Raw genomic sequence first — 25,358 nt, 5'->3', positions numbered from 1 at the left:
CGGCACTATACAAAACATAGAGCTGAAAAAGAACCCTGTTAAGAAGCATATAAAATCCAGATATGTAGGGGCATCCCTCACATGTGCTGGCTAATCTTATCACAAATTCAGGGTGAAATCTGATGAACAAACTTATGATGTTAGGGGAATAACAAGGTGCTATGTTAGAGAAATCAATAATACAACAATGCCCCTTTGGCTAATTGGAATTGATGGACTTGACAGAAACATTTAGCAGGAGCACTTTGAAATAGGAATCAAATCATCAGAACAGGAAAACAGTTTGAAGCACACAAATAATGATCATTATCAAAATAGAATGAGGAGAAAACAGTAATATATACTGTTATGCACATTGCCTGAAGAAAGTAAACCAGGACTTTCATTTTCCTAAGTCCAAAAATATCAAAATTATCTGAAAACCCAAATCACATTTTCAAACTAATTTAGAACAATCTCGTATGACTTGCAGAGAAAAAAAGGCCTTATAAGCAAGTACAAGAATATCCCTCTGACCGTTTAAATCTGTCCCCACTTCTGCAGGACTTTCTAAATAAAACACTATACATTGCTCACAAAGCAACATCATTTGCAGACTGCAAACAAATTTGAATCTAATTGTGTAAGGGAGATGAGATCTATCTGTATCTGTATGTGCACATCTGTATGAGACACACAGCAGTTTCTAAATTACCTATGTCATGTAGTCTTGCGTATGGTTTGGAATAATGCTAGGCAACAGAACAGGCTGCAGTCAGCGGGATGGAAAGACACTTGACAGAAAAGGACCTTAAAGTCCTGTTGGGTGACAAACTGGCCATGAGCCAGTAATGTGTCCCCGTGTCAAAGGTGGCCAACAGCCTCCTGGGCTGCATTAGGCAAAGCATTCCTGGCAGGTCAGGGGAGGGGATCCTTCCCCCCTATTCAGCCCTGGTGAGACACGTCTGGAGTGCTGTGTCCAGTGCTGGGCTTCTCAGTAAAGAGAGACAAGAACAAACAGAAGCGAGTACAAAAGAGGGCCACAGAGGTGGTAAAGGCCTTAGAGGAGCATGTCCTTGATGAGGAGAGGCTGAGCTGAGACTGCTTAGCTCAGAGAGGTTAAAAAGGAAACCTTTCACTCCAAAACCAGCTGATCAGAAAAGATGAAGGGAGACTTCTCAAAGGTGCAGTGGTAGGAGGAGAGGCCACAGATACAAGTTGAAACATAAGACATTTGTACTGGAGATGAAAAAAAGTCTTCAAGTCTCTTTCTAATGGACATAGCCTTGACTGAGCATCTCGATATAATTACTCCTGCTTTGAGCAGACAGGTAGACTAGACTACCTCCTGAGGTCCCTTCCAATCTCAATTGTTATATGTTTCTACTGTTTTCTTCGGTGTCTGCACTTTCACTGGCAGGCCTTTCTAAAGCTTTTTAAAAAAACAGCCAACCAGAAAACAACATACCTTGTAATATGAAAAAATACTTTATGGCAAAATAATTAAACGTCATTGGCACATTTGGTATTGTTACTGGGGCTAATGGTGTCTATATTCGAGTAAGTAAATGACAGTAAAATGCATAGCACATAAGGGTCAAACTTGGAAAATGGCCTGCCTTTGTGCTGGCAGTTTTCCAGGTGCTCACCAGCAGCCACCCATGACAATCAACTAATGAGGGGAACTCGTTTCTGCAAAACTGTGTTTTGGAGATAATGAAAAACAGAAGAGGAAACCTGGTTATAAAAGGTCAAAATTGTGACTCCATAGCGTTCTCTCTACATTTTTCTAAGAAATCGTGCAACATGAAGGAGATAATAAACACTTTTTTCAGTCTGTGTTATTTGCAATTGCCTAGCATTTAGTAACACAAGCTTCTGTGCTTCTTTGATTATGTTCAGTGGGTTTACACTGAGACTTAAACTCATCCTGGTTTCTTTTCATCCTGGGGAAATTCCTTCAGCAACAGATCTAGAAAATACCAGGGTCTATAAGATGAAACTTCACGTGGTATTCTGCAATTGTGTCAAAATACAGGAAAACTTTGAATATTTATTAGGAATCAGTACAGCACTGACATAACAGCCATGATAGTGATTTAAGTAGTTTTTAGAATACTCTAAGAGAAAAGAACACTTATAACAGAAGAAGAACTCAAAGCAAACTTAGTATTTATTTACCTACGTTCCTGAGAAAAAAAATTATTTGCACTATCAAACCCATTCATTCTAACAGTATTTTTATAGCCTACTGAGGGCATTACAGTTCCATCACCTGACTAAAGTCCAGAATATATTCTTCTTTCTGTATAAGCACTATCCAAAAAAGCTCTTAAACCTACTATTGTGGGCTTCTTTTGAAGGACAATCAGGAATTATCAAGTAAAGCGGAGCTGAATTAAAAATCCAAGCTGTCCTTAGGTTTAGGAATAATGTATTAATTAAAGGCCAAACCATCTGTATTTCTTTGGCAGCAAGAGATTATTATGTCAAGGTGTTATTGCACTGTATAACAATGTCACAGTACTGGTACTTTCATCTCTTATTGATGGGTAATCATGTCATTACAAAGAATGTGAAATGCAACATCACACTAAATCAGCCACATAAATCTATGTAACTCCTGATAACTCTGTGACACCGTTTGTGCTGCAAAAGCTGCCCTGCTGAAGGTATAACGGGTCCATTACAAGGGAGACAGCTCAGTTCTTATTTTTGTGTATTATTTGAAATTCTTGCATGTCTGTGAAACACGAGTTAAAATATTTTATTTGAAACTTACCAAAATTAGATAACATACACAAAATACAACACAAAACTCCCAAGAAGAGCAATCTATATCATATGCACATAAATATTGACACATACACACATAAAAAATTCTAGCTAAAAATTATTAATGGAAAATATAACTAAAAGATACAGAGGAAATGGAAATGCACTTTTTTCCCTATAAAATGGGCTGCAGAAAAAAATAAATTAAAAAAATCTAAATTATAAACATTTGTGTTCTGCGATTAACATTCTTATTCTATAGGTATAGATTTTATTTCCCTTCTTGTTCTTCTTGCTAAAAAAATGGTACAAAGCATCAACATGTATTTTTACCATCTCTTCAGGAAAACAACAACGTCAATACCTGTGTAAACTGAATTTTTTTCTTCTTTCTGAACTCTGCTGAATAAGTAGAAAAAAAATGTAAATGAGGAAGGAAAGCAGCCAGAGTTCTTCTGGGTTCCACTGGGAATGTAAAGAACATGCTGCTAGTGATATTTCTGCTGTTGTATTTAGTGCCAACAAATCTCCAAAGAATTTTTGTTTCACAACAGGAAACTGTTGCAAACCTCAGTTAATGCACTCCACATTATATTACTTCTAAATTCATACAAGGTTCCTTTCTGCTTTCTCAAGCTAAACACCTAGAGACCCCAAAGCAAGACAGGGGAAAATAACTGCTGCATATATTAGAATATACTAAATACAAAGCCTTAGTCTTTAGAATTACTAAGCTTTTTAGTATTCTACTTTACTGTCAGTACAAGGTATTTTACAAGCATTGAAGTCAACAAGTCAAATGGGTAGACTAATGTAACGGCTAATATAGCAGCACTAGGAAGCATGTTTTGTCTAATAATGAGATGGTAAGAAAATGTATGAAAAAAGAAGACAGGAGAGAAGAAGTGAGAAAGAGAGAAGGAAATGGTAAAAAGTTGCTACACCTAATCTATCACATATGCAAAAGTAACTAACAAAAAGAAAAACATTTTTCTCACTTTGCTTGTTGGAAGTAATGCTTCTCTGACTACCAAACTTAATGCCCAATGTCTGCTAACTTCTCTAAGAGCAGAGAAAGGCCCAGAAAAAGAAATTAATATCCACAGAAGCAGACCTGAGGCATAAAGAATATTAATCTATTGGAAAATGGGCCTATTGCATGCATCCTTTGTTAAGGAAAACAGCGCTGGCATATAATTTCTGCTTCTTGGCAAACTCCTTGGTTTTTTGAAGCCTTTGACTGTCTTAACCTGTTCCAGTACTGATTAACTAATGCTCAGAGTGGCTGAGGTTGAAAGGGACCTCCAGAGGTCATCTGGTTCAACCCCCATACTACAGCAGGTCCACCTACAGCTAGTTGCCTTAGGACTGTGTCCAGACAGCTTTTGATTATCTCCAAGGAGGGAGATGCCACAACCTTGTAGGGCAATCTGTGCCAGTGCCTGGTCACTCTCAAAGCAAAAAAAATGTTTCCTGATGTTCAGAGGAAACATCCTGTGTTGTAGTTTGTGTCCACCACCACTTCTTCTGTTACTAGGCACCACTAAAAAAGAGCTTGGCTCCATCCTCTTTGCACCATCCCTTCAGGTCTCTATAAACTTTGCTAAGATCCCACTTAGCCTTCTCTTCTCCAGGCTGAATAGACCCAGCTGTCTCAGCCTTTCTACATAGGAGAGATACTCCACTTCATGGTCCTTCATTGGACTGCCTTCAGTATGTCCATATCTCTCTCGTACTGTGGAGTCTAGAAATGGACACACATTCCAGGCGTGACCTCATCAGTGCTAGGAAGGCTAAGTGCAGTCCAGGATACCCTTGGTGTTCTTTGCAGCAAAAGCCCATCACTGGCTTATGTTCAACCCGGTGTCCACCAGAACCCCCAGGTCCTTTTCTACCAGGCTGGTTTCCAGGCAGGTGGCCCCCAGCACATTATGGTGCCTGAGTTGTATTTCCCTAGTTGCAGGACTTTGCACTTCTTGTTGAAGTTCATGAGGTTCCTGTCAATCCATTTCTCCAGCCTGTTGATGTCCCTCTGGGTGGCAGCACAACCCCATGGCATTATTATCCACTCCTGGTATTGCATCATCTGAAAACTTGCTGAGGGTACAATTTGCCACATCATCCAGATCACTAAAAACAATGTAAAACAGGACTGGAACCAGTATTGATCCCTGGGGTACATTGTTAGTTACTGGCCTTCAGCTACATGTTGCATTGCTGATCACGACCCTCTAGGCCTATCATTCAGCCAGTTTTAAATCCATCTCACTGTGTGCTCTCCAGCCAATACATCAACAGCTTGCCTGTGAGGATCTTATGGGGACAGTGTAGAAAGCCTCACTGTAGTCAAGGTAAACAATATCCACTGCTTTTCACTCATCTACCACTAGGTGGTTCCTAAGATTTCATTATTCAAAGTTACCGCATTATTTAAGGCTGACTTCCCCTTGGTGAATCCGTACTGACTACCGCTGATCACCTTTGTGTCTTTCATGTGCCTGGAAATATTTTCCGGGAGTAGTTGGTCTATTCTCTACTCAGGGACAGAGGTGAGACTGTCTGGCCTGTAGTTCCCTGGGTCCTTCTTGCCCTTTTTGAAGAAGGGAGTGACATTTGACCCCAGGCACCTCTCCTAGTCACTGTGATTATTCAAATGTAAACAAAAGTGGCCTCACAGTGACATCAGCCAGCTCCCTTAGTACTTGTGAATGCATCCCATCAGGTCCCATGGACCTATGTATATCTAGTTTCCTCAATTATTCTCTCACCTAACTTAAGCAGTTTGCTTAAGTATTCTCTAACCTGATCTCATTCCACTAAAGGCACAGCTTCCTTGCTCCAGACTTTACCTGCCACCTCTGAGTCCTTGAATTTCTGAGGGCCAGTCTCACTAGTAAAAATTGAGATGAAGGTGGCATTCAGTTTCTGGTTTTGAGGAATTCTGTATTTGAGGAATTAGACTTCTGAGATTTTAGTTATAAAAAAAAAAAAAAAAAATCCATCGGTAATAATTTCAATCTGGATTCCTATACTTCTTCACTGCCTATTAGTCTCTTGTGCCTTTAGAAGTACTGGACCTATAGGCTAATGCCTGGAATAAGCACTCTCACTTTATTTTTCTAATTCACATTTCTTATTTACATGATTAAACACTATACACCCTTGACAGCAAAGAGAGACAGATCACAACACAATAATTATCGTATCTTAATTTGGATTCAATAACCTTCTTAAGGTGCCTTCATTTCATTTTTTGATAATACAGGTGGTCAAGGAAGACTGTGCTCTTGCTTTTGATCTCTTCAGTTAATTCTGAAAACCTGGTTGAAGGACTCCACTCCTATAAATATAACCCATTTAATAGCTTTTGCTTACTCTGTCATTGTCACACAGTTATGCTGCTCACCTTGAGAGTTCACACTTAGACAGACGATATAAAAAGTAAAATGATGTAAAATTAACTGAATGATGAGAGATAAGCCTGGGAAACAAGGTGAAACACCAGCTGGAAACTATACATCTAACATCCCATGCTTCTGCTTTCCCTAAATATTCTCAATAACTGTGATGGAACAGTGGGAGCAGCAGTGTCAGTTATAATACACTGGTAGATGATTTGATTTCTTGACTTATCAAATAGCGAATTGCATGCTTGATCTATCCAAACAGTCCCATGAAATTTTAGTATGCAGAAATTTGTGATGATGTTATTGCCTTATCTCCTGGAATACTGTAAATGCTGTCATTATTCTTGAATAAGGCAAGGTGGTTACAGTATTGACAAAACAAAAGGACCAAGAGAAATGAAGATATATTCTTTAGCAGGTGTCTATCCAACATGTTAATACTGGTTATACTTTTGTTAACCATTATCTAAATTCTGTCTGACAAAGATTGCTAAATTAATTCTATTCTGTTGGGGTTTTTTTATTCCAATTGAAACAAGTAAAATATTCCCATTGTTTCATCTGGAAAATAAATGACAGCTGAGGAAACTACTATTTACCTAAGCCTTGACAATGAAATAAAATAGAAGTATTAATGCACTAATATTGCATTGTTAGCACTTGCAGGTACAAAAAGTTGTGCTAATATAGATACTATAAGATTCTCTTATTGAAATAGATGGGAAAACCTAGAAAAGTGCTCTCAGGGTTCTAATACTTCCATCACATGATAAAGTATATATTTCATAACTAAGAATTGTCTGATTTTGAGTAACTGTTCCTGAATGTCTCATTTTATGTAGAACAAGACTAAGAGACCCATGAAAAGGAGAGATATGTAAAAAAGTACACACAGTAAGAACTACACTGCACAATAAGAAGAGGAGTGAGAAAAACTAATGAGGGTTTGGGGCAAGGATACACACAAACATGCATGGAATCAGGAAATAGATCATCCTCTATTAATTTAAGCTGAAGTCAAAGTAAGAAATAATTATAGCCAGCCTGGCAGTTGCTAGCTGTACCTGTTAGGTATGGATAATAAAAGAGAGAGGTCTGGTATGTACACATCCCTTGAACTTATAAAACACTTTCATTTGGAAAGGCTGTTTTCACAATAGGCAAGTACTTGGAATACAGGAAATTTAGTATCCTATATATGAGATCAAATTATGGTTACCTTGCAGATGAGTGACACAGCTTGGAAACAATCAATTGGTCAAATTCGGCTTTTAGCCTGGATCCTAGAATAATCTCTCAGGAGTCTTGTTTTTGTCTTTGTTGACGATACACAGAAGGTAGACTCCTATTTTAATGTACCTGATTTGAATGCCTAGCATAGGTGCTGAAAATATGTCTACTAATTTCCAAAACTTAAATAGAAGGATTATATGCAAAGCAATTATATGTGTATCAGTTTTATGAAGCAACAAATATTTTAGTAGAGCTAAAGCCTTTTTAGACAAAATAATGCTTTTAAAAATAAATCTCAAAAACCTAACTGTTCTTCTTCTTAATTAGAAAGCAAATAAAAACAAATCCTATAGTCCTCGGGATCATTGCTGAATATGGCTTGTGTTTGGAAGATTGATTTTGTTTCATAATCCACACTTAAACATAGAAGAGTTACAAGTTTACAAGGTACCTGCAAAAAAGCTTTTCGAAATGAAATCTGCTCCTCCACAGATGAGATAATTAGAATTTTGTAGTTGGATGATTAACTAAGAATATACTATTCTAAATCTTTCCTCAGTGTTTTGAAAAATCTACATTTCCACATGATCTATTTGGATTTTTACACTCCTATCTATTCAGGCAACTATCAGAGGATTTACTCTCCAGTCATACTCTATAGCTTTAATTTCATTAAAGCAAATTCATTGCAAGGTAGTTTACTGTTAAGACAGCAGGGTGCTGTAAATTTTAACTGTTTGGAATGTACGATCAAACAAAAATAACAGACACACACACACAAACACACACACACCCTCCTACTGTCGTCAATGGACTGCTATTAGGTTTACTTGCTTGCCAGTGGGGGTGGGGGGGGTGGGGGTGGGGGTGGGGGGAAGAAATTAGTCAGAGTTTTAAAAACTCAGGGAAAGGCAGCAGAAATTAGATTTGAGCAGTAATTGAGCGCAAATCTATCTTACAGAAATCTGCACTAATGCATTTGTAAATGATAGACAGATTTGATTTAATCTTCCAAAAAAAGAGCACTGTAACTAATGTGCCTGGCTTGTGAGACTCAGCTCAATCTGTCACCAATATAAAGACAGCGAGCCATTTCCACAAAGCTACTCAGCTTATCTAAGATCTGACACAGACTCCATTGAAGGATCAGTATCTACTTAACAGTTGTTTGATTTTTTTATTATTATTATTTATTTTATTTCTTTCTAGGGGACAAAAATCCATGTTCCTGCATGGATCAAAGAACAGTCAGTAGTACGTCGTGGTACAGGATGCTCTTGCTTCTCTGTGATCTAAGAGAACCATATGACTGGCTGGCCTCGCTTGTGAGTTGCAGTGATGCTCTTTGGGCCCGGTTGAGGGGATACAGAGCAGTGGATTGCACTAACACTTTTTGCAGCTGAGGGAGCCACAGGCCTAAAATTCTCTAGCCTGATTTAGAAGTCCAGGTAAAACCATTTCTGATTGTTTGATCTCACATTTATTCATCTGCCATGTTTGAACATTTCCTAGAGAAGCTCATGGAGATATCTTGAAACAGGTTATGTCAATACCTTTAAGTAGCACAATGTCTCATTTTCTAACTCTTCTCAGTACATAATACTTCAAAACAGTCCTTGAAATTTATGTTTTCTAGCATCAATTTGAAGCAAGAATGAAGGCAGTATAGACTTTCTGCTAGGAGAATGGGGTGTCGCATGCAAGGAACATGCAGAAACAGCTCTACTTGCAAATCTTAAAAGTTGCAAGATGGAAAAACTCTTTTAAACAGCAAATTATTTCCTAAGATGCAAGAGGTTCCCTGCATTTTCTTTATGAACTAAAACATAAAGCAATGTGCAGGTCAAGCACAAAAGTTATTAAATAGCATATGCACATAAATCAATAAATCCCATTAAAAACAATCCCTGTTTGCATTTTGGCCTGTTTGACACCATTAAGATGAAGCTGCTAATCTATTAATTCCATCAATATCTAATACTTTGAAATTAGAAATAAGAGGGACTAATTGTGAAATAATTAACAGAAATCTTTGCCTGCTGGCGTAATAATATGTTGTTAATGTAAAATTTGACTTACAATCTTGCTATATTATTCCATCAAGAATACAGGGGCTTGTTTATCTTAGCTAGCATATGGCCTTGAGTATTAATCATCTCTAAGTGTGTGATTCTTAGAATTCATAATAAAAGTTTAAAAGAAAAGTTAAGTATTTATACATTTGCAATTTAAATTTAAGATGGAGGAAAACTGCTCCTAGTATCCCTGCCAGCTGTGGTCAAGCCTGACACAAGAACAAAACAGCTTCCACACTAACAGACACATCTCTGCAAAGAATAAAACATGTTCTCTGGGCTCTGCTGCAAGAACTTTTAAAATTATGTCCAACCAGTTCCCAGAATACAGACTCTTAAAGACATGACAATCCCAACGTAACATGTTGCAGCTATGTTTTCACAACCAGAGCAAAGACAAGTTTCAAGGCTCCCAACCATAAACTAACTCATCAATTGCTACTTTGGGCACTGGTTGGTTGGTTTGTTTGTTTGTTTGTTTGTTTGTGTTGGCTGTTTTAGATAAATCAAGCAAATGCTAGACAAATTTACTTCAAAATGAATTATGAGAATATTGCGATCAGAGCCCTGGAAAGCAGTTTTGATGAATTTCTCTGCAGATACATTAAAATTCTTTGTGGATGTAGAAACGGGACATAGATCTATTTTTAATCCTTTACTTTTATTTCATGCCACAAAATCTTCATTAATAGCATGCTGGGACTAGAACTAGCTTTTTTACTTTACAATTTCTCATTACTTATACATCAAGAAAATACCACAAACACTGTGATTAATTCTGTCTTTAGTAAGACTTATCTCCATTGAGCCAGTCTGATAAATTACTTACATCTATCTATACTTTATACAAATGAATAATATCTCTATTTGATACCTCTAAATATTGTAGGAATTACAAGCTTTTTAGAATATTCTGCAGCACTGCCTACATGGCTGAATGAAATAATACTTCCCAACCAGCTGTGGAAGGAAAACCGATGGATGTGTTTAAGTAAAAAAGGGAAATGAAATCTATTTTAACAGTTCACAAGAACAGATATAATAAATATGTTCCAGGAAGACTCAGGTTGGAAATGAGAAGCCTTTGTAGAAAGGCATATGTTTCTTTGTAGTTGGAAGATGAATTAGTATTTAAAAATGAACTTTTCCACTGACATGAGTAATGTAAAATGAGGATAATTAAGGAAAGTTCATTACAGAACTCTGTAATTTATGACAAAATATACTTTATCAAAGTGGGAACTCAATAATTTCCTTTTTAAAGTATTCCTAAGAATTAGGAATATTTTTAATCATAACTTTCTTAGGGCAGAAAATATTTCATTTAATCATTCTTAAAGTATTGTTCATGTTATAAAAATTCTTATCACAGGTATTTTAAAACCTTAGCAGCAAATACAAGAATGGCTGACCAGAAGAAAACTAAAAGTAAAAAAAGACCTTGTGGGTTACTTGGAAAGGCTATTGAACTGATTTTTTTTTTTTTTTTTTCATATATCACATACAGTTAAAAGGCTAATTTTTTGCTTTCAGCTCCTACTCAATTTTTCTTAGATTTTTTTTTTAAATTTTAAAGGAATTTATTCTCCCTAATTGCTGCAGAACATCTTTTAAAAGTCCAAGCAGTTGGAATAACTGAGAGGTGCAGTACAAGTTACAAAAAAAATGCTATTATTACTTCCAATTATTATATCCTATGTTAAGCTCTGCAGATTTCTTTCACTGTCCAGAGAGCTGAAGTTGTGACAAGTTTAGGAAAACTCCATAAACCCTAAAAATGCTGCTAAGAAAAAGTAGTCTGGAACGTCCACTATACTGTCAAATTGCACTACAGTACACAGTGATTTGCTGTGCAAGTTGGGAGACATGCAAATTTACAGTCTTGACTACCACAGATTACAGTATAGATTATAGCCATTATTGAACACCATGATGAACAGAAGACAGAGGACTGAAAGTTTTAGAGGAAATGTCTTTTTTTTTTCCCAGTTGTTCACAGATGTTTTTTTCAGTTCTAGACCTACTGTAACAGAGGAGATTCTGAAATGCAGTGGAGCATGCATAGGGTATCTTGCCAAATCAAGTGTTTGCAGAAGTTATGCAAACTAAATCAGCTATTAGGATCACCAGGTCTATCACTACCATTTCACCCAATGAAGTAAGCAATGTGCAAATCAATGATGAAAGTAACTTAACAAAAGATCTGACAGAGTTTCTTGTTCATTTCACTATGGCCTGTTTGAGTTCCCTGATCTCCTCATTATTTAAGTCCATTACTACTTGTTGATAAAATTTACATATTCACAGACTATATCCTGCACTCTAATTAATGGTTGTAACTCAAATCTTTTTTTTTTCCCCCCCTTTTGCCCTTGGAGATCCCATTTATTATCATTCTTCCTTAGATTTTCCAGTTCGTCCACATATAAATTTATGTATGGTGCCCAGATTTAAGTCCAAATTCTAAATGATACTTTGTTAGTGCTCAATAGAAAGAATCAATTCATATTTATGTTCAGAATGTCCAAGAAGAAATGTTATAACGTTTAGAACAGTATTCTTGTATATCTAAATATCTGAGCTCACATGTAACAAAATGAATTTATCTTTCAGATATCTACCAAACAGCTTCCCAGAAAGCTTAAAAAACTTTTACAAATGAATTCTTGAAATACAAAGAGGAAAAAGAACTAATCAAGGAAAAAAATTATTGGTACCATTAATGGCCAAGACAGTGGGTTCTAGATTACTTATTTTACATGAAGGAGATAATTTAGTGGATAAGTAAAAGAACTTGGTTAACTTTTGGTGTATCTGCACATTCAGATTTTTTCTATAGTTCTAAGGCGCTTAGATTTTTCATGAATGAGTCACATGATATTCACCATTCTCATTGGTGAAGCTTTGCTGGTTTATCAATTTACAACTGAGTTCACTGGTCAAGTTTTTAATATGTTAAAATAGATATATTATTATACTCCATCCACAATGGTTCTGCAAGTCACAAATGAAAGTGAAATCAGTATTTTCTAAAATTCTGCAACATGCTAATATTTTATTGAGTAACAGCACTGTTAATTGACAAATGTTTTCTGGATTATGTAAAATAATCAGAATTATTCGTTCTTTAAATGCCATAGAACTCTACTAAAAAGACAAAAGGAAAATATTTTATTAATTAAATGATATAATATAATAATTATATATATAATAAATAAGTAATGATTATTAAATAATTATTTTTTATTCTTTGTACCTTTTTAATACCTTTTTAATTGATTTTTTTTCCAGTTTTCCAAGCTTTCACTTAAAGTGAAGGAACTTGACAAAATATGATTAAAATAGTGGTTTCTACTATCTTCGGTTCAGTTTATTTCTCACACTTATGGGCTTACCTATCATTTCTTTAACCTATATTATGAAAGCTAAATGCATTAACGTGATAAATCCAGCACAGTTAGAAGTGTTAAGAACTATCCAGCAAATGGAAAACACAAGTTCTGTAATTTTTTTTCTGTTCTACCTAAAATGACCACCGAGGAATAGCAATTCAGTGAAGAAAAAATATATTACAAACAGAAAAAAAAAATTACTACTTTGAACTACAATTATTTTAGGCAAAATTTAACGTTCTGATATATTATGGAAAGCAATCTATAGGTACAAATGTAAACTCTACAGAAATGCAGTGTTTCCTGTAGGCTCAGGTGAGTAAGGTCACTAAATCAGAGTACAGGTACACACTCAGGGTGAGTTTATGTACTTGGAGATGAAATCATTTCACTTCTCATCTTCTTCCCACCTGTGTCATAAGCGGATTCAGAACAGATAGTCATAAACTTCACTTTAAAAAGTATTAATTTCTATACCATTTCAGCATATTTTCCTTCTACTTTTTTATTTTTGTATACTTTACATTCTAAAATCCTTTGTGAGAGATTTTCCACTTTTAACTTTTTCAACAGGTTAGTGCTTCAGTGGCAAGTGAACAACCATTGGAGAATTAGAGAAGAATATTCTCACCACTCGCTTTAGTCATCTAGATCAAGCACCTGATTTAAGAGTAGTTTCCACAAGGCTTAGAGAAAAGCAGCATCTCCAGAGAGGGATTCAGAACTGCTAAGTTACACTGGTGCTAATGTCAGGAGTTATTCATGAATATACTTATCTTTTTCTTCTGAAATCTGCTGACACTGTGATCCATTGTTCTTTTTTAATCACTTTAAAAATCAATGCTAAATTTCAATGATGCTGCATCCTCTTGCAGATGATAAGACTATATTCTTTCTTTACCTGATTCGCTTAAATCACAGGCTCAGTCAGAATGCCTGTCTTCACATTTCTTCATGGACAAGATGAGAATGCTATCATTCACAGTGTTACAGGGAGTTTAAATACTATCACTTACAATTCTGTGCTGAGCAAAGATGATACTGTTAATGGCTGTGTGGTGAGCCATAGCAAACCACCTACAGCTTTGTACTGTGCTAAATTGACACTACCTATAGTGCCGTGACTAAAACACTCCTTTTCACAGTTGCACACCTTATTAAGGTCAAACACTAGAAGCATAGGGCATGGTGCACTCACCACAGGGTTCACACCCCAGCGGACATCAACAGTACTTGAACTGTTTAACCACTAAGCTAATGAGATGCACTAGTTGTAGTGGTGCTAAGTTAAAAATATTACTCCCCCAGCGCATGGGGGGCGGGGGGGGGGAGGGGGAAATCCCAGCCAAAACCAGCTCTGATGGGGTATTTATGGGGTATTTAACAAAGTACTAGATAAAGCCCTTCTACTTCAATACCCAACATTAAGGTTAATAAATCCAATGAAGTAAACTCAAACCACTTCTGGAAGTGGCCTCAGTACATAGCACAGCTAGCCATGCTGAATAAAAGCCAAAATTGCAGGATACATTCTTCAGTATTATCAGCATTTTCACTCTACTGCACTTAACAGGGAAAACCTACCTATCAAAGCAGTCCACGGAGCAAAGCAGTTGCCAGTCACGGTGCTGTATGGAGCTCAATAAACTCTGCCTCCCACAGTCTTCGTACTGAACAATATATGCACATTTCATACTTTCTGACAAGCGAGAGATTTATTTTTCACACTTTATTTTCATTCAGTTTAGGATAGAGATTTAGTTACATTACAGTTAAGAAATTGCTCTCACTAAACTGCTAGCAGCAATTTAAACAAAGACAGCTATGGAATTGACAAGTGCATTTTTAAGTTTGCAACAGCAAGAGGTTCACTCATAGCTACCCACGTCCCTGTGCTCGTGTACATATGAATTGTAGTTATTCATTGATAACATATGTCAGCTCTCCACATCAGCCAGCTTGCCTCCAGTATGCAGAAACTGACAGATTTCATTCTTACATAATTTTTTTTAATTTTTACAAATATAAATCAGGTTCTCAACACAGGGGTTCATGCTTACTTTTTCCATGTGGCTCCAAAAAGGAGCAGTGTTTTCAAATGGTAGTAAGATCTTTTACACTGGTAAACAAACAAGCAGAAAAAGAAAACCACACCAGCTTTTTTAGCACATGAAGACTTCTTCAGGTATGATACAGGCAACAAACATGAACTTCATATTAGGTAAGATTACTCTGAGTTTAACCCACTGTCACTACTCAGATGGGAAAATCTGAAAGAAAAAGATAGTTAGCACCTAGGGCGCAGAGGAGAATATTTGCAAGGACACAGATTATCTCATCACTACCTCTAACACAGGTAATTATCATTTATAGAGAAGTTATGGACTTTAGCTGTAGGAGGAAAACCATATCTTTGCAGAAAGTTTATAACCTTAATAAGTAAATGACTTTTCATTCCAGTACAGAAATGAGTTTAGCTCCCTGGATCATTTCTGAAGGTGCTTTATACATGCTTTGATTTTTTTCCCCAAAAATAACACCTCCATCTTCTATTATCAAAGTTTATTCAATCCATGGTAGAAATTTGATTTCTCTCATACAGTGTTTGTGATGTTATTTGCTATAAAAATCTTTCGCATTTGGGTGAGCAGGGATGTTACATTTACCCAAAATAGGTGGTTTGTGATTTGTCAGTTCAATTTCTTCTTGTTGCTAACTATATTTGACCATACTAAGTAAAAATGGAAGAAATCCTCATACACACTTGGTAGTATACTACCTGAAGAGTCCTGACTGGAAAGTGTGATCAAAGAAAAGTCACTCCTGGAAGTGTCAAGGACACAGGCAACTTTTCCAATAATATGCTTGCTACCTAATGTTGGAATTAAGCAGTAAGATTACACGAAAAGCCCTTACAATGGGTTGTTTGTGTGTTGGTGTTGGTTTTTTTTTCTTAGATCTTGACCTATAGTGTAGTATTTTTCTCAACCATTTAGGACAAAGACTATCACAATTAAAAGAAGGGGGGGGGGGGGTATGCTACTATATTGTATTTCTATAGTTTGGAGGCAAACAGTAAGCTAGACTTTATGAGGAGGTTTGAGCCTGGCATTTCTTAGGGTTAAAAGCACTGGGTGCTATCGTTTGAAACAAGAGCTGGGCATGAACCAACAGTCTGGTTGTTCTTCTAATCTTGCTCATCTAGTTGTATAACAGTAAACCCAGAAAGATCCGTGAACACATCTAGCCTGATAATCTGATATTACATTGAGAATCTTCTGATCAGCCCTGTGAAAGAGGAAAAAGAGCGATACAAGAGCTTGCAATGCTCTCAATGAACCCCAAAAGTTGGAGGGGCTGGGGGAAGAACAGGGATTAATGCAATCCAAAACTATGTACTAGGTAACCAAGTGTTATACCTTTCCAAGCACATACACACACACGTTCACACACATCATCCATAGAATTTCTATTAGAAACTTGATAAAACATTTAATTTTTAAAGATATTTAGTTTTGCTTTCTGACTTGAAGCATTGTCATATCCGCCAGCTCTCCTAGTAGAGCTGTTCCAATATTGTTTTAACCTCATTACTAGAAAACTGTATCTAATTTCAAAGCTGAATTTGTCATCATTTCAAAGGTTTCACTGCCTTTTTATTGCATTTCTTATTAGAAAAGTCCAGGCCAATCCTTCAGAAACATTGTTCTAGCCTCTAATGACTTTTTAAAATGAAGTTAATGATTTATTTTATTATGTATTTGTTACACTGTTAGTGCTGCACTGAAACTGTAAATTATTCTGCATTATGAGCTAACTATTCCTTGTACATGTCTGGCACTAGAAGAAAGGGAAAACAAACTCAGTTGCTTGTTGAGACCCAGTATTATTGGCTTTTAGTATTTCTGATCATGAGAAGTGGTCATCTAGAACACACTTGGGGAAAATGAGTTACTTCATAGAATGAAATACTTTTGCCAGCAAACCCAATACAAATATTCCTACAAAAACCTTATCACTGTTGCAATGTGTCATGCAACTGAATTCCCAGCAGTAAGGAAGAAAGCAGCAGAGGTTCCTGAGGATGAGAACTTCTGAAGTGTCACCCACAAATAAGACATGGAATATCTAGGGAAAGTACTAAGAACTGCTTTGAACACCTTGCTGGCCAGCAGAAGGAAACAGTTTTATGAATTAAAACAGTGGATCCTGAGTGTTGCCTTTAGTTGGTAGATGCCTTTTTTTACTGTGCTGCATAGAGCTGAAAGGGTGTCTTCCATGGCCCATGGTTCAGCTGAAGATTTAGCTGAAGGTAAATATTTTCCAAGGTAGCTGAGAGGCAGATTTGGTGGTTTGTTCTAGTGATTATGCAGTAAGTCTCTACACAGGCTCTATGACTTTGTTTAGAGTGGTTACAAATTGTAACATTACCTTGGGGTAAAAAAACCCCAACATTTATCAAATAGAACAGATTGACTGTTCTAGTAACCAAAGTGCTCTATTAAATACCATTAACTCTGTGAGCCTCTTGTAGTGTCAGGGCAGGGCCTCACATGGTACCTAACCGGGGGTACTGGATGTAAGGGTAAAGTTCTTGAATATGCTCAAGAGAAAAGAATGCAATTCACCACCTGCTGTTATTGCTAAAGACACTCAAAGTTACGAAGCTGCTTGAGAGTCAGGGATCTTTTCCTGGCACCCCATGGCAGGAGCATTTTCCCTAACCTGTATCAGCTGTACTGAGTCATCCCACAGTCAGAATGAAGAAATGATCTGATGAAGTAGCATTCCTGGTCTGCCCATAGTCTGGGCACTTCTCCCTTACCTAACACTCAAAACTGTTCATTTCTCCTCAGTCAAAGCATTCATTGCTATTTTGGGATAGTTTTGTTACGTATAGTGGATACACTACCTTAGGACAAAAGATTTTTTTCCCTTCATATCTGTCATTGTCATGAGTACTTAATACCTGTTCAGAAATACACTTTCTTTCTATGTTCTTTAATCACCCAAAAACTTGAAAGAGGTTTAACTCCATATCCTTAATGTTAGAAATTATTCTGTTTTAGTGCAGAATCCCAGAAAGTAATTCAAATTCAGATGGGTTTAGCTAACTTTTACAAGTGGCTGTCTCTGTCCATTGACTCTATAGGGAAGGAGAGCAATTATTCCCTAACTCAGATATTTCAATTTAAACATTCAAGTTAAATGAGATGAATCTGGGCCTGCATGGTTGCTGTTTTGTCCAACCCTTTGTGACAGCTTCTTAACAGCCGACTTCTTCTTAACAGGACTTTAAAAAGGGTGCTTTTATAGCTTTATTACAATTGTTTGCCTACTGGCCCATTATCTTTCTATTAGCCTATAAAAGTAAACAGGCAGTCTGAAATCTCTAAGAAAAGAAGTAATCAGGCAAAACATCAAGCAAAACAGAACGACTCATTCCTTATTGTACTCTGATACAAATGCTAGGTTATATCAGTGCTATAGACATTGAGCACCCTGATGAGCATTCAAATGATGCAATTTTGAAGTGAAGAGGTTTAGTCTTTAATATTTTAACCACAAAGATGGAGAGGGATGAACAAATGTTTTAATCTAAATCATTATAAACTAGTAATACTGATTGACATTTTGACTCCAGGTCAAGATGATATTCCAGGAATACAATGTCAGGGCTGAATGTCATCTCCAATATCATTCCAAAAAAAACATAAAGAGAAGTAGTAGAGCCATTATCCTATTGTGTAGTCTTGAAATCAATAGATACTTCTGTGTAAACTGCCAGACAGAAAGGTAAAATCATTATCTTAACACAAAAACTTTGCTGCATTATATTTTATATAATTCTACCAGTAAAAAACGTGTGATTTAGGATCATATCTAATGCAATAGAAAATATTTTATAAGCCTCAGATTGCAGTAGGCTGACTCTAAAGAGTTTGTCACATTAAGACTTATCCACCAAATAAGAGGAAATACAAAAATTAGGATAGATTTGCAGGTTAAGGTTTCTCCAGACTGATGATGGCAATAGAATGACTGGAAACTATTTTTCAGTGAGTATCACAATTTTCTTCTGGAGAAAGAAGGTTTGCCATCCCAGTTCCAAACCGGAGCTATTCTAAGTACCAGTTTGCTATGTTTGCATGTTTGATAAGAGCTTGTTAGGAGGTAGGAATGTTTTAATGAACAAACCTAAGCATATTAAACTGAGAAAGTATAACTAGATACAAAATTAAAATATGTTCTAATAAGACAGTGATATTAGTGGATGTGTTACTACTGTTATGTCACGAAATATCAATCAGTTTAATTCCTGTATACATGACAATGTTTTTGCTCTGATTCTAATTATTGCTCACATTTACTATGGTCTTAGACCATAGAACATAGGCCTAGAACATCAATTACTGTCGTTGTAAAAGAAAAGCATGTTGTGGTTGCCTAACATTTATTATCCTGCAAGTTGAAGTATCATATAGCAGCATATGGGCATATCATTACATAGCCCCATCTAAGTATAAAAACCTAAATAATTTATTCCAGAAATTCTTAAACATAGAAAAAAAAAAAACCACCACCACCATGTATTTTTTACGTTTCCATTCTTCTTTTGAATTAAGAATTATACAAAGTGGAGCATTCAGCAGGTAAGTGCTTTCCTCTCCAGTTCAACTTAGCACTGAAACCAGAAGTGAGCATATGGGTGGCAGTCTACCTTGGATTTCAGCACAACAGCAAATTATCTTGCTTTGTGCACTCTGCAAATGCAGTATTTCAGGATGGGCAGTAGAAGGGTTAAGTGTGTTCTGACTTTTACCTTTTACTTGGAAGACTGAGACAAAGTCCCCAGGCACTGGTACTTATCTAGAGCTCTTTCTCTGGGTTTTTATGTTCAGCTATCAAAGGTGACAAAGTTGCATGGTTTTTGCTATAATGTCATCAGTGCATGGCTGGAGGGCAGGGGAAAGGTGGGTAATTGTGTAGGCTTATCAATGATAAACACTGGTCATTCATGTGTTCATCATTAATTTGGCAGAGAAGCAACTTTTCATATACTGCTTGCCCTGATGTAGGAAGGACATTGTCCAAAATGAGGAGGGATAAAAACGAGAAATAGTCCTGGAGCTCAGAGTGGCATGCATATTTTATGCAGTTTGGTTAATGAGTTTATGAACCTTAGGCTATGAATTCTAATCCTGGCAATGTCTGCTGGAATTCTGAAAGTCACATATTGAGCAGGCTCGGGATGCATTTTGGAAGCTAGTAACTGCAGATGATAGAGATAATTCCTAAAAGGCTCCAAGTAGCCAGGTGGAGAGGGATGGACATAATAAAAGATGGGAAGCACCTCAGATTGCTGCCAGCTGTAGGTCAAAACTAGACAGGACAGTTGTGTTTGTTCCACATATGCTCTCTTTACTTCAAAGCATTTTTTGTAAGTGCCCCTTCATATCATATTCTAGCAAGCAACTGCTCAGAAAAAGTCATGCTGGTTTTAATTTTGAGCACCATACTGAGGAATACAGAGAAAAAAATCACTATTGAGGAAGTCTTTGCTTAATAGGAAGAATGTTTTATGTGAAAAGAAATGAACGCTACATAAAGATGAGGTTTAAGGACAAGTGTTTACCCACTTGGTGCTATGAGCAGTGACCACTGGGTCTCAGAGGTACTGCCTCTATCTTTAGAAGCCTTGCTACTTTCATTATACATATAATTTTATTGATGTCATGAATTATAAAGTCTTACAGAGAAAATTAGTCTCTCTTTGACCCAATTAACATGCAGCAGGTAATAACATGGAAGTAGATAAATGGGCAGGGGAACACAAAGGCATAAGGGATATACTTTAGATTAAAACAGAATCAGAACTCTATAAATGTCATTCACTCTGTTATGTAATCTTTACCATCTATTTAAATTTTGAAACATCTTGTCACAGGCAGCAATAATTATTAAAAAGGATGACAGGAACCCTACTCTCAAGCTGGCTTTTGTCAAGTGTCTTACATCTGCAAATAAAAGCCACAGTCTTACTGTTTTATTAACCATGAGCTGATAATCTGATGTGATTTTGTTCTGTTTTAAAAATATTTCTCCTCATCTTGAAACACAAAGAGACAGATGTGTTTGTCTCACTCCAAGGTTAGGGAGTGCTGTTTGAAAACAATGCCTTTCTGCAGTATTCAATTCCAGCTTGCTGAGAAATCAGTGCAAGTAAAACTTAGCAACTCTAAACAAAGAAAAGAATCTCTGCTTAGCTGGTACTATTGTGAACCAAAAATAAACAGCCTTTACTATACACATAAAAGCAGATTGCAAAGTGAGTATGGGGAACCAGGACAGTAAACGTCCCATTGTATGTAGGACAGTCCAGCCCAAATTATAAGGTCATGATTATGCATGAGGAACACACAGGTGAACAAATAAACTAGAAGACAAGATTGTCATGCTGTACCCTGTAACATTCTATGGTTTTTCACTGAAAAATCACAATTACACCTGTAAAAATGCCTTGAACACATAATTTGTAACTATATTTATATATATAAGCTCTCAAGGAAGTTAAAAATTGTCAACAGACTAAATTATGATGAACTTCATTTAAATTTAAACTGGCCACCTCTGAACTCACTTCAGGGATTATTGTAACTGAATCAGATATGAAAGGCTTCTCTGAATTTCAGATAACAATTTCTCCTTGGTAACCTGTTCAATTACAGCTTGAGGTTTTGCTTTACAGGAAAGCCACATAGGAAGAAGGGGGAAAAAAATGAAAGTATTTTTTCCAGCCTGTCACTTCAGAAGTGAGGCAGATCCTAGGTCTAAAATGACAGCTTAATTCTTCCTCAACTCCAGTTTGGCTTAAAGGGCAACAATATGCCATAAGGAAAGAAGGAACATATTATCAACCTTGAGACCTTCTTTCTGTCTCTTAATTATCAATATTTCATAAATGTAAAGTTTATGAGAATCTGAGTGTGTAACTGTGATCCTAGCCCAAGACTACTTTTTGCTTACTTGAGACGTGATTCAGTCCTCAATCTTGTATTCTGAAAATAATACGTTCTTCTCCATGCAAAAATTATTTTCCACCTAGCTTAAGCACAATCGCATACACTCATGCATAAATAAAAGCCAAAATACCAGGGTCAGCTTTAAAACAAAAATGATATAAAAATTGTTGACCCAAACGAGAGAGGTCATTATTCTGTTCTTGGATGATTTCTCTCACCACTGTAAAATCAATACAATAGTGTAGTACCCTCCTTCAAACACTGGCTGCTGCTAAGAGTGATCCCATGATCTGATGATTTAATGGATAAGTACTGAATTCTAACACAGCCCAAAACAACAGGAATTGAATGAGCTTTATCTTACAGAAGCAGCATCAATATCTATTGCTTTATCATTAAGAACAGGGCGTTCAGGCATCTAACTTACTAGCCTACCTTGAATTGTGTCAGCTGTAGGAACTATTTGTAGTTGTAAACGTGCTCTAGTGAGTGCTGTAATATAAAAGCACCCCTAATACAGAATGATCTAACCAAATGTGAAAGGTATGGAGACAGGAAGTTACCAGTTACACGGACAATCTAATCAAAAAAACTTTGAACTCAGTTTTGTTACCTTTGGTTAATTTTGGTCTTATAACATTAAATTTTCTAATAAATTATTATTATTAATGAAATCATTACGAAATTATCTTTGAGTATGAGAAAAATGTATGTGTTATCACATTATATTCAACAACATGTGGAAATAAGTACTAAAGTTAAAAATAATTTCTTAAAGGAGTCTAAATCTTTTCCAGTATAGGGAATAAACCCTTAAAAATCCTAAAGGATCACAAATAAAAATGAAATGTGAAAAGAGAAATGCTTTAGAAACCATCAGATATAAGTAGCAAATTAACAGACAGGAGGAATAGTCACTTAATTTTAAACATGATGCTGAATGACTGGCAAGAGTCTTCAGGGTATTATGATACTTAAATAAATACTTCTGTAAATACTGACTTTCAGTTTAAATTCCAAAGTGGTTAGGTATTTTAATGCTATATTATATATATACCATTTACAGATATTCTGTTTAACAGCTGTTGAGGGTAAAGAGATTTTCACTATGTGAAACTAACTTCAGGCTGAGTACATCAATTTCACTGTGTAATACCTTCTGCAAGATGTTGATTTTTAACACTTAAAGTTTGCAAAGCAGAAGATATAATTCTTAAGAAGAAATTCTAGATTTGAATTTCTGAAATGCTTCTGAATTTTGCATCAAAGTACTTGGAAATTGTAACAATAAAAATATAATTTTCAACTTTAAAAAATTAAAATTATATTAATAAATGGTGGTTGTAAGACACTACCACTAGAAACACCAAAATACAAAAGTTACCAGTATTGATAATGTGCCTGACAATACAAGACAAAAAAGAAAAATATTCCCTGTCCCAAGTAATGGACTTAAATAAAATAAAATAATGAAGCTACATGAGGAAAAGCAGTTTAGATCAGACTGTTTCATGTATGCATCTAAAGCGTGTACACTGATATCCACAGGCACTTTCCTTTATTAAATTCCTGTGTCCAATATCACAGTACTATAACAAATTAAAGTATTTTATTTCATTTACTTTTATTAAATTTAAACTTGCAAAGCCAAAAAAAAACTCTTTTGGAAGAATTTGAGAAAAGAGTAGCTTTGAACTGTTGAGAGGCAGTACAAGGAGAAGCATTAAGAAAATGGTGGGGCCAAAAAAGATCAGTTAGAGGCAATAAGCTATCAAATTACAAAAATTCTCATGTGAGAAGCCTAAATGATTATTGATTAACTTATTTTATTACTTGCAACGGTAAAGACAACTAAGCTAATGCCAAGAGAAAAACCTGCAAAAGAAACACACTTACTACATGGAAAAAATCATTATGATCAACAAAACATAGACTGAATTAACAAAAAACACAGCAACCTAATAACTAGTTTCAAAATACAGAACATGATCCCAGAGTGAAATATTTTGCAGCAGTTAGTCTTGAGGAAAGTACTGTGCTAATAAATAATTTTCCATTTTTTCCCTTTTTTTAATAATATAATTGTCATTGTCTTTTCAAATGACATACATAGCTGTCATCTCTTCTAAACGTTATTCAGATTTATGTACAAATTAATAGCAGAGGGACAGTACTGGTAAATCTCTCAATCTAAATTTTTACAATTTCGCCACTCAGGCAAATAATTTTAATAATGATGTTGATCTTCCCTGGCATGCTTTTACCTCTTCCTTTTTCTGTTTGCAGTTAAGACCCTTGAAACAATAAGCAATTTTCTTGGTTTTGTTTTGATTTACCTGAAAGACAGCCAGTGAGTGACAGAAACAGAAACAGTTTCCATGACAACCACATCATTGGTTGCAAAGGTCTTCAGTCCCTCTTTGTGCAGTTGTTAACAGCGTTGATGTTTCTTCATTAAAGCTTAGCCTAGTGAAACAAAGAAAAATTTTTGTTAGGAAAATTAAAAATATCTTGCAATAGTATAATAGACAATTCAAAAGCCAGAGCTGGTCCTAATGCAATTAGAAGTCTAGTTCCAAAGTGCTCTGTATGCACAGGGGCAGGTGGCCTGACACATACTCAGAGGGATCTTGTTCCAGTAGTAGTTACCTGTGTTAACAGCTACAGTGTCTGTGGCAGTGCTTTGGATAAATATATATGGATATCACCCTAAAAGCTATATGTGTACTGAAGCTCTGAATTTCCAAAAAGCCAAACTTAGAAGATAGTACACAAATCTTTCACAGCAAACATATTCAAAGCATATAGCTTAGCATATGTTCTTCTTTTCTTGAAAGCTGTATGTTGATATTTGGTATAAAGCATTTTAAAAAGCCAGAATAAAATAATATTTGCTTTAGGAAAATTCAGGCATTTTTAGTACTTGCAAGTTGGGTTGAAGTAGATTCCAGTTCCTTCCATTTTACTCGTTGTGTAAAGAATCTATCAATGCATTTGAAACAACCAGCATTTATACAGCACAGATTGATTATTCATACTTACCTCTTATGACTCCTCAGATTTTTGTTTCCTGTCTGTCCTATGACTCATACATACATCTTGGCACACTACATCCTTCATCACACTGTTCTTAGCTATTGCTTTAGCAATATCAGCACCTTTAACACACTGAAACTTGGAGATTTTGTGTTCAAATGACTGAAAACTCAGTCCAAGATACAAGAAGTTTCAGCTGGTTGTGTATGGACATGAGTGTACTTCTAGTCTTTGACTTGAAAAACATCAAACTGCAAACATAAAGCTTATTTCCTACACTTTATTAATTGTATCTGCTTAGGAAGCCTTTGAGATCCTCCTCTTGGAGTTGAAGGAATCTTCAGCCCCAGGGGCTGTGATCTACAACTACAAGAGCAATCCCACAGGACAGAACAATGAGACAAAAGAATTTGCTTTGCTCCTCTACCAAACCCCCTT

The 25,358-nt window shown here is 36.0% G+C and overlaps 1 protein-coding gene across 4 annotated transcripts in view; it reads right to left on the bottom strand.

The window, feature by feature from the left end:
- CNTN5 (contactin 5) overlaps nucleotides 1-25,358 on the bottom strand; it is a 678,276-nt gene that overhangs the window by 334,626 nt on the left and 318,292 nt on the right. For all 4 annotated transcript variants that reach the window (XM_055703125.1, XM_055703128.1, XM_055703127.1 and 1 more), the window contains one exon: nucleotides 24,221-24,350. In XM_055703125.1, the coding sequence (XP_055559100.1) occupies nucleotides 24,221-24,278 (58 nt within the window). In that variant the 5' untranslated portion in view covers nucleotides 24,279-24,350. The remainder of the gene's footprint in view (nucleotides 1-24,220; nucleotides 24,351-25,358) is intronic.

This window comes from Falco cherrug, chromosome 2 (genome assembly GCF_023634085.1).
Source record: "Falco cherrug isolate bFalChe1 chromosome 2, bFalChe1.pri, whole genome shotgun sequence".
NCBI classification, from domain to species: Eukaryota; Metazoa; Chordata; class Aves; order Falconiformes; family Falconidae; genus Falco; species Falco cherrug.
This window is presented reverse-complemented; position numbering and strand designations above follow the sequence as displayed.